Source organism: Colius striatus, chromosome 13, assembly GCF_028858725.1.
Source record: "Colius striatus isolate bColStr4 chromosome 13, bColStr4.1.hap1, whole genome shotgun sequence".
Classification (NCBI taxonomy): Eukaryota; Metazoa; Chordata; class Aves; order Coliiformes; family Coliidae; genus Colius; species Colius striatus.
In genome coordinates, this window is record NC_084771.1 from 5076597 (window position 1) to 5090754 (window position 14158).

General features: G+C 38.0%; 1 protein-coding gene across 4 annotated transcripts in view; it reads left to right on the top strand.

Annotated features, from left to right (window-relative positions):
* The window catches only part of AFF2 (ALF transcription elongation factor 2), a 335336-nt gene that overhangs the window by 84114 nt on the left and 237064 nt on the right, over positions 1–14158 (top strand). For all 4 annotated transcript variants that reach the window (XM_062006330.1, XM_062006333.1, XM_062006332.1 and 1 more), the window contains exons 2-3: positions 3501–3621; positions 10960–11850. In XM_062006330.1, coding sequence (XP_061862314.1) covers positions 3501–3621; positions 10960–11850 — 1012 coding nt within the window. The remainder of the gene's footprint in view (positions 1–3500; positions 3622–10959; positions 11851–14158) is intronic.

Below are 14158 nucleotides of genomic sequence, written 5' to 3' on the forward strand. Positions count from 1 at the left end.
GCTCTTGTAGGATTCTTACTGTTTACCATTCCTAATCTTCTCAGATTTACGTACAGACTTCCCCATTCAAATTCAGTTATTAATCTAATAAGTAGTAACAAAACAATAAAACTCACGTATTTAAACTACGTTGTCATGTAATAGCTGTGTCTGGGGAGCTGGCCCTCTCAGATAAAGTGAGTATTGTGGATTGCAGCTGTTTTCTTCTAAATCTCTCTTTAGAAAATGCTTACAAAAGTCTGTATTAATGATTTCCTATTCTGGCTTTAGAGGAGTTGTGAAGTATTTCTCATACTAATGATACAGGCTGAACTCTGATGTTCCTCATGGTATCTGACTATAGGTTTCACTGACACCTTCGCTACTAATCACATATCTGTGTTTCACAGAACATTAGTTAAGCTAAATATTAAACATAAGTCCCAGAGATTGCATCGTGACTGCATTAAGAGTTTCTGGAGAGCATCCCATTAGGTTCTCAGTGCACAGCAGCCTTTAGATCTAATCAGCATCCCTCTTTGGATTACAAGGAACCCAAAGAAGTTGTTATCCTAATCTATGTATGATCTTATAATGTTTGACTTTCTGTAGCCACACTCAGTGCTCTGTCAAGCATTTCCATAGCAAAAGTACATTTGCAGAGACATAAGCCAAGTAATTGACGTGGCAGGATGAGCAACCACTTCCTTTTCAATAGATATCTTGTATGCTTAAGGCTGTGATGTAACTCTGTGAGTGGAAAGTTCAAAATGAACCTTTAATATTTTTAGGGATTTTTGGGAACGAGGTATTTTGTTCTCACAAGAGAATAGCTGAGAGAGATTTGAATTGATGCAGAGGGAGAAATTCACCTAAGGCTTTGCTTGTGTTGTAAAATGGGTGGTCACAGTTTAGTAGCCTGTAAAGATCATTAGGATCCAGGGCATGAGACGTGTCTTTGTGTTCACCTTTTGAATGCATGAATTAGATATCTTGCATATGCACTAAAAGATAAATGCTTCCCTGTTGTGTTGGAAAACCTTGTCTTAGCTTAAGTTAATATCTTTTAAAGTGATTGTGCCATTTTGAATTGCTACAACTTTCACCATTTTTGATTTTTTGGCTTTGTAATGTGTCACAAAACATACCTAAATAGTCCTAGTGTCTTTGCTGTTTTTTCTCAGCTGGGATATGGCATATTGACTTACTTGGTTCTCTAAATATTTTGTATGCTTGAGGCCAGAGCTAGGTTTTAGTTAACAAAGTGCTGGAACTCACATGAAAGGTGAGATCTGTTCTATACTCTAATCTATGATTCTATGATCTGTGTGTTTGGTGGCTGGATTCAATTTGGTTTGAAAGGGCCCAGGATTTCACCCTGAAGCTCCAGGCCACGGCTGCCACTGTTGGGAAGCTGTAAAATGCAGCTTTAAGTTTCATGAACAATTCTTTCTGAAGTGAATGCTGGCAGCGTCTGGGATAGTACTGCTCCCATAAGCAAAGATTACTTAACTCAGGATATAAAATCCACTACATTCACTCTGCTGGCATTGAGACCAGGCTTGTAGCTTCATAATGATCTAGTCTTACTGTATAGAGTCACACAATTTATGAGTCTGACTGCCAAATAAATCCCTGGAAAGATCTATGAGATGGGTGAAGACAGTGTGTTCCTACTGCTCTTGAGTTGATTATTCCTGGGCTAAACTAGCCCATGATTCCACAAGAGTTGTGGGGGTAGGTGTGAACAATGCTATGGTCATCTTCCCGGATCAGTTTGGGATACAATTATGCTTGCTCATTGCTATACCTGTGGATTTTAATCTCAATTTAGGACATGAAAGGAAGAGAGACTCATGCCTCCATTCACCTTTCAGTGAACAGATTGCTTGTGGTTTGCAGTATTGTGTCAGCAATATGGACAGATATAGTATAGCAAAGTGATTGTTGCTTACAATTTCTGTACCGTCTCCCTCAGGAAAACAGCAAATAGTAATATAGTTTCTGCAAAAATATCAAGAATGATTGTAACAATGATTTGGAGTGATGTCACCACATCAGGAGGTGTTAAATAAATAAATAAATAGCTATCATGTGCCATCTTTTCAGCCTTCTAACTTGTAAAAGGAAAATGTGGATGGAAATCGTTCAGCTCAGACAATGTAGGTGGCTTTGCATTCAGTTTACAAGCCATGCTCAAGCCTGGTTCAATCCAAGCCTGAGTGATCTTGAATTGCTTAAACCAATTATTATTTCATATTTTTTTATTTAGAGATCTCATTGTAGGATTAGTCTTTTTCTTTCCTTCGCTGTACAAAAACAAGCATATGAGTGTAAGTGTATGTGGATTCATCAGGGAACAGACATATGCTTTCCTATGCTCTCTGCAGGGCTCACAGGTTCAAACACAACCTGCCTGAATCATAAGAACTTTAATTGAGTAGATAAAGAGGTCCTCATAATTATAAACTGCAGTAGGTATAACAAGAGGCTAAATACATAGCTGTGGTTTTAATTAGCTGGTGCTTCAAATTAGTAATTGTGGTTTCACTCAGAAATCAGTGACTTTATACACTGTTAAAGCCTCATCACTGTGCAGTTCATTCCTCATTATATCTCTCGGTGTGAAGCTTTCAATACAACATCACGCTGAGCTAAAAAGGTAAAAGTTGTAGATATTTGGTTATCTTCCAAGTGCAGTGGAGCTCTATGGAGATGTATTTCATTCTCACCACAGATAGGAGAAAGGGCTTTTCTTTGTTACATATATAATATTTATGTTTCTATATATGTGTTTGTGCACAGAGACTGTGCATGTGTGTGTGCATGCGTGTCCAGAACCTATTGGGGAAGTATTACTTACAACAGGTAACATCAGTGCATATACTGAATCTGCTTTCAAATTGTCATCTGGAATTTGGTAGCTAATTAACTGACACAAAGCAGAGCCAAAAGCCTCATAACAAATCAAATATGGATTGAAAATACAGAAATGTCCCTTAATCCGTGTCACGTGAGAGGCTGTCCATACAAGTTGAAGCATGCATCTTTTCCTTTCCAATTTTTCACTTTCCTTCAGGGTTTTACTTATATTCTTTTCTCTCAGAGGAGCAAGAGTTAGTCTCCAAAGCTAAGAGACCAAAGTACTTCAGTGCTATTCAGGGGAGTAGTGAATGAGGTCTCAGCTTCTCATCCAGGTCTGGCAGGTGCAGAAAATAAGCTGACGTACAGATAAATGCCACTTGCCATTGCTACACTTAGGCGCTAGATCCCTTTTTGTTTGTGTGTAGAATCTGATGCTGGAGTCACTTGAGGAGTGTACTGACTGTCCTACTGCTCAGCCTCACATAGTATTGTGATTCCGAATTTACATTTGGGAAAATTATTCAGTGGCTCCTCCTTTCGGGATTACCTGCAGGAGTTGCATTGATTCTGATGTTTTCGTGCTCTTACTGATAGTCATGAACATGTAATTAAATTTACAGAGAAAATAATGTGTTGTCTTTTTTTGTCTTCCTCAGTCACTATGAGCAAGACCGGAGTGCACTTAAGCGGAAAGAATGGGAGAGAAGAAACCAGGAAGTCCAGCAAGATGAAGATCTCTTTGCTTCAGGTTTTAACCTCTTTGGAGAACCCTACAAGGTAAATGGCATTTTTGTGCTTTACATTTTCAGAATGTCTTTTACGCCAATATTTATTTTACAAATAAAGCTTTTCATCACCTATAAGAAATGAAAGTACCATATCTGCCTTGGTACTTTTGAATACACTGATTGTTCAAAGCAGCATATGGCAGAAGAGCAAACTAAATGCTCTGCCCAACGTTGCATTGACAGAATCAGAAATTTTGATTGCAGTCCAATTCAAGATTTCTTCCTCTAAATGCACAGCAAAGTTCAGCAATATGACTATGTGCAGCTGATAGCTGGAGATATTGCAAAGCCGTGTAGCTGAGGTGCTGAGGGACATGGATTAGTGGTGGACTTGGCAGGGTGACGTTAGTGGTTGGACTTGATGATCTAAAGATCTTTCCCAACCAAAATGATTCTATGATTTTTTGATGTCTCTGTAGATGGATTTGTACTGACAAAGCTGGCACTTCATCCTTTTATTTTTAAGAATAAAATATACCTGAGTGGTTAAAACAAATGTCCTTTCTGTAGATAATGAGTCCGTAAGCTTTCCTGTGCAATCATAACCATCCAAAGAAGTCTTTTGGGAGACTGAATCTTTGGGGAGCATAAGAAGGATATGAAAGGGACTTAAAACAAGTCTTATTCTCTCTAAGGAGCTTTGCTGCCTGAGATTTTCATCACCAAGGGATGTCCCTCTTTATGATTTCTCTGGCTTTGATTTTCAGTAAGACGTTCCCTGAAGAATTCATCAGAATGTAAATTTCCAAATCTCTTTCTCCTCCCAATCAGTGACATCCATTGAAAGGCCACGACTTCATCTTTCCATTTCACATTGTTAACAGCTGTAGGGAGAATGAGGGCTCTTTGAAAATTGCCTGAAAAGGAGGAGGAAAGACTGGCATTATTATCAAATGGTGTCTAATAATTACAGACTGGGAAAGTGTGACAGATACACTTGACTCTTAGCTGTCCTTTGGTTCAGGCTGACTAAGAAGCAACAGGCCTCAAGTCTTTGGGGTGAACTTGTGAGCTGGAAAGCTCCGGGCTCATGTGTGAGGGAGTGAACATGTCATGAAAAATATTTTGAAAGGTGATTTTGAAACCCTAAAGCGCAAGATAACCAAAGTACAGAAGAAGATACTAGACTTAAAACAAAGACATCTATATTGCCTGTACTATTGACTTGCAGCCAGCTACTTAATCCTGTAAATGGTACCATCAGGATGGGCACAGTTTGAGTTCTTGTAGAACTGCAACTGGTCTGCACATCAAGTTACTCTTCCATTGAGCGGGGACACCTCTCAAAGGTAGATTCCTTACCTGAGACTAAGAGATCCTTCCTTATCCAAGGTGGAGGGGTCTCTTACCCTTGACAGGTCCTTGGTGATTGATAGCCTGCTGAATTTATACTATGAAACATTACTACTCCCTGTAGCTACTCAATATTATTGTAAAGATTGTACAAATAATTCCATTAGACATAAACTTTTGACCAAGTCTGAGACTAAGATTGGATCCAGCTAAATATAAACTTCAAGAGGAGTTTAGAAAGCAAGGGGAATGGTCTGTGTGTTAATGATTCCAACTCAATTCTAACTCAGGTTTCCTTTGTATATTTCTTCCATGCAGTAATTAATAAGGTGAACATTGCCATCAAATTTATTGAACCTTGCCAAACCACTGTTAAAATGTGTTAAATTCTGTGAAACTGATGGAACTCTGTAAAATTATTTTACCTCAATAAAACAAATTACTGCTTTTCTCTTTTGAGTGAAGTGCATTTCACTCATCCATGATGAAAGTTTATTCAGCCAAATAAGGACTATGTACTACTACAGTTTGTTTGTGGGAACTTTTCTTTTTATAAAATCTAATCAATGCATTACTCATGTATCAGACCACATTGTAGCACCTTTGTTTATCAGAATAACTTCCTAGGAGTGGATTTTGATAAAACTTCCTGCAGGCCATACAAACATTTTTCGTAATGAAAGTGGTCAATTAGGGTTTCACTAGGTGGGCCAGTGTGCAAGTCAAAGCAAAATTTTGTGCCAAGAACTAATAACACACCTCCAATATCTATTATACCATAAGAACAGCAGTATCTGACTTTATGTCTGTTTATTGTGCACGTACCACGTATATGTTCTTGTGTATGTACCAAGCATAAAAAAACCGAACATTCAAGCATTCAAAAACTGAGCAACTAAAAAGCCACAAATCATCCTGGTGAATTTCCTGAACAAATTCGTTTTTTCAATTGCTTTTGACCTGCTTGTCAGAAGTTTTCAGATCTGTGGGACTGCACAAAACATAATGTATAACTACCTTAAAAAAGCATTGTCATTACAAGTTGCAAAAGATAAAAATGAAGAGTGAATTGCATGCAAAAATACTTGCGTGTCTTAAATTTGCAAAACAAAGAGAACCATGACTGAATAGGAAAGCTAGGTCCTGCCTACATTTTTACACCCTGGGAAAAGAGGACAAAGCATTGTACTGATACTTCCTTTCTGAGTTCTGTCTTGCTAGGAACCAGCCACAGTACAATTTTCTAGGAGATAATGAAAATGGAATCTAACTCATAGTGGATATGTAGTGACTTGTATCCTTAAGCAAGTGCAGAACTAAACTCAGAGGTTTGTTCATGCTTATTCTAAAATGAAATGAGGAGGCCATGAGTTGAGAACAAATGTACTACACGTTCAGTCTGAACTATTTTTCCATTATGAAGTGAACAAATATTTCTGTGTGGGTGACACCCAAGGCCTGGTGCACGCAACAAGCTGCACCCATCTTGGCTCTTCTGGTTGCTCTCAGTGGGTGCAGAATGAGATACATCACTATCCATCAAAGACAACTGTTGTGGCCTCTGATGAGAACAAAGTCCACATCCTCAGCTGGGCCAGCTCTACTAATGAGCATCAGCTCAAGGGATGGTTGGGTACATTTCTGAAAGATCTAGAGGTGCAAGATAAGATGGAGACTACAGTGACAAAGGGAAGACTGGGAATATCAAGTCTCAGGATTATTGAAAACATCTCTTTTCCTTTGTTTTATTCACAAACCTAATGTCCTCATTTTTTGATCATTCCTTCCTCATTTGCTTCAGCAGTAGCCCAGAGAAGGGGCTGTTGGGGTAGGGAATGCAACTACTGCTGTTTGCATATTTTAAAGACTGAACAACTGGCCGCTCTTTTAAGATTGCTCTGAAGTTGGTGATATTCTACCTTAGTCAAAGAAAGTAGCCAAAATTTTTTCATGGAGCTTGCTGCCATTGTATTATCGCATGATATATGGAGTATTTCACAGAATCATAGAATGGCAGGGGTTGGAAGGGACCTTTAGAGATCATCTAGTCCAACCCCCTTGCAGAAGCAGGTTCACCTAGATGAGGTGGCAATTTGCCCCCATTTATCATCTATTTACTCTAGTTGTTAGAGCATCTTTCTATCCTTCTGTCAGATAAAATGTAGGTGATCATCATAGTTTTGGACAAGTGCACCTTTTGATATTAATTCTTTGTAATATGTGTGTGTACGCATACCTGAAAAGAGGTGTTTATTTCTATGGGTGTATCAAATTTATACATGCTTATTAAAAGATAAATGTGTTCTTTTGAGGATCCACTGTCTCACGAGGGGAAAGAACACTTGACAATGTGATGACATCCAGCATTATTTTGGGAAAGTCTGGGCAGCGAGGGCTACATTACACTTTAATGCAAGTGGGCTGTAGATCTTGCCTTTGAACTCTGATGCAACCTGCTAATGCTTGATTTTGCAAAAGTAATCAGGAAAGAACCTGCAGTGTTATAAAAACAGACATTAGAAAAAGCAGCATCAGAGTTTTCCTGAGAGAAGCTGCAATTTTACTACTGAATTGTGGAAATCTTTTAGAGTTTTGATTTGGAAAAGAGTTTGCGATGAGTACTTTAGCAAAAACAGTAGGATTGTTTTTGTTACTTTTCGAAGAAATTGCCTCAGAATAGTTTGAGAAAGAGAACCCAATAGACTGTGTTACCACTGGGGAGCCTTTGGTGAATGCTAAATGATTTATCTTTTTCAGGTAAAGCCCCTCCATGCTATTCAAGCTTAGCACAAAAAAGATCTCAACTTCTAGTCCATGGAGGTTAGCTTAACTATGAGGCATGAGAAAGTGAATGAATTATGAAACTTCAAGTTTCATACCAATTTTCACAAAACCCTTGCAAATTGGGCCTGTAACTTTGAGTGCATTAGTTCTTTTCTTTGTAAAACTATAATGCAATAGCTTGCTAGCAAATCGATCTTCCAATAGGATTCTATTATAGGTCTTTTTTTGAAAGCATTAGAAGCAAATATAGGAAGGTGTACGTTTCCTAAATTAACAAGAGCCTAGAATGAGGGGGAAGGCTACTAGCCATGAGTCACAAACCAGGCATATAATTTATGCCTTGAAATACTCAATAAATGCTGCATTTCCTTGATAGCAGCAAAACTGTGATTTAACATGCTGTTCAGAAAATAACATGTAGAGGAGTTTGCTTTAAGAAGTCAGCCAATTATCCAGAATGTGAAGGTAAAAATTGTCCCCAATCTGGAAGTAACAAAGAGCAAGCAGAAATGATGACTGGATTTTGTGTTTGTCTTGCTGGTATCCAGGCATATCAAGAGTACTGTGCTTCTCACGAGAGCCCTGAAGTTGAGGAAATAAAATAAAAACATTAATGTTTTGCTTTATGTCTTCAATATAGAGAGTACACTGCACTACACACCTGAGCTCATTTGGTTTGTGAGGCGCAAGTCTGGTCTTAGTTGTGTGTGCTCTGGTTTTATTTAAGCATAAGTCAAATTACCACTCTCATTCACTGTATGTTTTTTTACTTTGTAGTCTGGTCCAAAGACCATTGAAGAGAGTAATAATCCTTGCACTGACTTCAATAAGTATTTGATATGAGCTTCTGTGCACTCAAAATATGCTAAAGATGTTTAAATTAATTTAATCTCTGTGCTTTTCAGGAAAAACATTTTTTATTAATGCTCTCAGTAAATGACTACAAATAATAATACCTGACATTTATACAATGTCTTTTATCCCCAGGATGTGAACGTTCTGCATAAACCAGAGTTAATATCAAGCAAAATTATATTTATTATGTGACACATAAAAGAAAATAAGTTGGATCAGATACCTCCAACACAGAAATGATTGAGAAGCTCTACATTCAAATTAAAATATCAATTCCCTCTGTGAGGATGTAGACAAGAGCCATTTAATGTGCTGTGGTATTGAAGTGTTCCAGTTATTATATGTTGTCAGTAGTTTTTGTAAAAGAATCCAAACTTTTGCTTTCTGCAAAGTGCACCCTAAATGCACCCTAGAAATGTAGGTGAACCAGAGGTGAAGGTTGCTGGTCAGGCTTTTTTCAATACTTGATTGTTTCCCATGTGCTATCCCATAAGGAGTTAAAGTGTTTGGGGAAGAAGGAAACAGAACAAGTATGTAAGTGTTTAGACTTCGCATCATAATTCCTGCTGGGCCCTTAAGCACAATGGAATCTCCTTGTTTTATATTTGGGGGTTGAACAGAGAGAGCCTGGTTTTGGCTGCTGCCCAAACAGCTCATTGTGCAACTCACTTGATGGAGACTGCTCATATACAAAGAGCTTATTCTTGGCTTAGCTGGAATATAATTTTTGCCACTAAAATGACCAATCTAGGGACTCAGTTGAATATAAGTGATTCGTGGTTCTTCAACAACTGAAATTATTAACTGTGTCAGTTAAGAGCACTGGCAAAATGTATATGGATGAGGACAACAATGAACAGGTATTTTTTTAAATCACTGCCTCAGTGCAGTCGTAATATATGTTACAATCTCAGAGAATGAGCAAAAGGAAATTTGCATTTAGTATCTTCCTTTTCAACGTTTTTATGGCATGTGAAGTACTAAGGGAAAAAAATCTTTCTGCAATATTCTTCTCATCTCCTGACTAGTTCAGCAGTGGGTAATGTAAGGAGACATTTCAGGAGAAATCCATGCATGGATTTTTTTTTTTTATCACTCAAACTTCTGCTTAATACTTGAGGAGAATGGGATCAGTGGCAGTGACATGGTAGGATCCCTCATTGTGGAATGAAATGAAACACTCTCTAACTAAGCACGAGGGCATAGTGCTGCGTTTTCCCATCTTTATGATCTGGTGTTAAAAGTATAGCTTGTTGTATCCTACAGTATCTTATATACACTGCAACTTTGTCACTTAATTCCAGGTGGTAGAAGTTAATCATCTGCTTGAACAGGAACTATAGTGGTTTGGGTTTATTTTTTTGTCCTTGTAAAGTAATAAGCATGGGGAATAAGATGTTTTAGTTCTCTGATGGTCATTTCAATGGAACAGTAAGGTCAATAAGAAGGCTGATAGTTTGGGTCTCTGTGGGGTGAGTTAGAACAGGAAGAGAGAGGAAATTAACTGTACATTAATTATAGCTTCCAGCTTATTTGTCTAGCTTTTTACAAGTGAAAGAAACAAAGGAAAAAGAAACAAAAAGAATCCACTTCATGCTTCAAACAAAAAAAAAAGTATAATAGCAGGGAAACACAGATGAGTCAGTATTTATTTAATAATTACTGGAATTCAAAGGAATGGTTGGTTCACAGACAGCCAGCCTGCAGACAACATAAGAATGTGGCAGCTGTATCTGTTTATGTTCTATAAGAAAATATTTTTTAATGATCTTTTGTTTGAAGCTACTGTAGCTTTTCAGTGGGTAGATGATTTTGCTTTTCTGGATTCAGATATAGATACCTGAGGTCAAAATGAACGCTCTATAGGAAAGTAATTGAAGTTACACTAGAGTGAAGAGTTTGATGCTGTATATTTATTACAGTCTACCCAGCTCTGTTTATGGCAGGACTATGGGTCAAGGGGCTGATAGAGCAATAACATACTTAAATAAACTGTGTGATTGCAATTCAAATGCTCAGTAGCCAGTAATTGCACGTTCATGTTTTGCATGATATGAAATGTACAAGCCCAACATCTCTGACATAAAACCAGCTTATTTTGCTCCTAACATCCATAACTGATGCAATTTAAACACTTCTCTGAAAGCATATTTAAGAAAATGGGAAGCAGTATACAAGTGTTACTCATGCAAGCCTGTTTCAAGGGATTCTTTGAACACAGTTATTGATAGGTTTTTCTTATATAACATATGCAAAACATAGTTGAAATTAAATTAAATGTCAGCATGACACCACTAAACAGCTAACATTTGCTATCTTCTAAGACAACTATTCTGAGCAGTAACTTCATGATCAGGAATTTACTCACTCTTTTCCTTTGTTTTTTCTATTTTAGACAAATAAAGGCGATGCCCTTGCAAACCGTGTCCAGAACACATTGGGAAATTATGATGAGATGAAGGACCTGTTAACCAACCATTCCAATCAGAGCCACCTTGTAGGAATCCCAAAGAATTCTGTCCCACAGACACCCATTGACAAAAATGAACAGAACTTTTTCCCAGAACCAAGAAACAGGATGATCCCATCTCATCAGATCAGCGGCCACTCATCAACATCAATGCCTCCACCTTCTTCATTGTCCTCTAATTCTACTTTGCTGCACAGTCACCAGAGCAGCAGGAAGTCGAGGACAGACTGGTCACGAGGCGGTCACAACTCTAGCGGGGCCCAGCCAAGTCAATCCAGTAGTCAGCCGAGTCGGACAAAGCATAGCTCTTCTCATGAGCAGCCACAGGGCAGGTATGAAGACCTTTATAATTGTCAGAGTGAGCAGCATAAAAGTGGAGGATCTGAGGAAGCAAATTCTATGGCAGCATCTTCACATTCAAGGAGGCATACTCATTCAAAGTCAGCACCTGGAGAACATACCTACAAAGAAAACAGTCATTCGAAGTCACCTACAGAGCTTGAGTTTGTAGGCCATGGTCCTGGATCTCCACTTCCATCCACTTCTTTGTTATCTGCAAACAATGGTCTTTCGACCCAGAATTTCCCACCAGGACTTCACTGTAAAAACAGCATGGTCCAGCAAAAGCCTACAGCGTATGTCAGGCCTATGGACGGTCAGGATCAGGTACCCAATGACTCACCAGAACTGAAACCTCCGATAGAAATTGAGAGTGGATATGGAAATCAGTCCTTTGGAACACTGCTGGAAGGAAAAGTGAACACACCTAGTTCAAAGAACAAAGTACCAAAGCTCAACATTCCTCCCGTTGGCGAAGTAAGTAGTTTAAAGTATCTTCTCTCTAGTACCACTTGAGTATTTCATGCATGGAATATTTTCCTCTGGAAACATGCAGTTCCAGTTTCAGTTCCTGGAATTATAGTCTCAGATGTTCAACTTTTTTTGGAATGTACATGACAGCTTTTGGTAAACTTTGTTGTGATAGTCCAGGTAGCAATATTTGATGAAGTTTTGAAAGCACAAATTGGAATACTAGCATTGCCTGTTTCTGATTAATATTAAAAGGCTAGATCTCTGTTGGATGTACTATATTTATACCAGCTAGTATCCTCCACAGACAGCTCTTAATATGTCAGTTATCTGTGCTTTTCACTCTTGCACTTTCAGTTTGGAGCTAGTTTGAAAGAGAGGCGCTGTTTTACACACTAAAGAAAAATAGCAACGTTCAAATTTTAGTGGTACTAAATAGTTCTACCAGTGAGGAGTTTATTTGCAGAGTTTACTAAATTCCTGTTCCTTTTAATGGAATTAATGTGGCTTAGGATTTCAGTAATGCTTATGAAAATATCTTCCATTAAATCTTTTATGCACTTTGAAGAGCTCTTAAAATTGGGATTCGGTCCCAATTTCTGCCACCAACAGTTTTAGCTGTTGACTTTTGTATTGCAGGTCAGGATGGTAGTTCTGTGAGGAACGTTTTCCTTGGTTCTTATTTGTGTCCATTCTAAGCACCGATGTATAATAAGAATACAATTGAACTATTTATATTCCACATACCTTTTCCCTTTTTCTGAGTTGCTTTAGTAACCTCTGCAAGGTAGGTTTATAATGTACGTATGTGCAGAACTGCAATATGGGTTTTTCATAACTTTCTGTTTTCCCCAAAATATTTCCCTGCTTGGTAATATTTTTATACTAGGAATGAGGAGAGATGCATTCTTAAACCACTTTATTGCAAAAGGTCAGCTTTTTCTATTGGAATAATTGTTTCAAGCCAATAATTTGTTTGACTATTTAAAAACTTGATGTTATTTATTAACATTCCAGGCAGCAACAAAGACTGATGTGTTTTGCAGTAGAGCTTGGAATAATTTTCTGGGAACTGCATCTGAAAACAGTAAAAGGCCTATTTATATCAAGTGGAAGCGGAGGGTTGCTTGCAGATGGTGTTTTATTAGAAAATGTATTTGTTAATAAACGTAGCTTTGTACAAGATTACTTTACAGATGTTTCTGTTTATTTTTACCTTAGGATAAAAATCTGCTGATGTAGATGGCTTCATAGTCTGTTGCAATTTGTCGCTAGCATTGTTTGGCAAGTAAATAATTGCATGCAAAGGAAATAATGATGTTGCAAAAGCAAATACATTTTCTCACTTTTGCCATCTATTAACACTATGAGTCAATGCAGACAGTTTAAAGTGGAGCATTAATACCATTTTTGGAAACAGAATGTACCTTTTGCAACTTATTTCAACTATTAAAAGTAGATGTTTTCTTTTTTTAATTTTTGAGTGAAATCCTGGCCCTGTTGGAACAGCAATGGATTTTGGGCACAGGATTTCACCCACAGTCTTTTTGTGTGAAGGACCTCTGTGTGTGAGCTCTTCTTTTTCTAAAGATTCCCAGTCATGCAGATGAAAAATTACTTTGTGAATTTGTTGCTATAGCTGCTTTAGTTTATATCCTGTGCAGTGAAAAGTATTAGGTGTACAATTAATTTCTTTTATGAGCAGATAAATGGTAATCTCTAGGCACTTTAGAAATGAATGCAGATAATAATCTTAAAACGGTCTGTGTCGTAAGAGTGAGCAATAACTTGAAGAGGGAAAGAAAACCCAAAGCTGTGTTAAGGTGGTGAATAACTTCTTTCCAATACAGAACATCTGACAATATCCAGAATGATGGATCTTTTACAAGCAAATGTCTCCCTGAGTTTAGAGGATTGAGTATTTTTTTTCACCTGTGTCAGGACTGTGAACTTTGGCCCGCTGTGTTTTTCCACAGACGTGTATCCTGAATTTGATTTACCCTGCATTCAGCAATAAAACTCCTTCCAATCCAACGTTATAGATAACTGGTTTAGTTTAAGCTTAATCAGAACTGACAGTGCACACCTGTGAAACCCATAACCTTTTCAGAATGACTGCAGCGAGTGGCTCTGTTGTAATCTTTATACAATTGATGTGGAGGCTTATGATCCTTCGGTGGTGCTTATCAATTTATGAACCTTCCCTAGCCACCTCGTGCTGTAGTGATCTGCTTGAAACAATTTTGCTCCTGCTCCATGGGTTTCCATCCTAACGCTGCTCCAGGTGGTGGTGGTGATCTTCTTCAAACTAGCA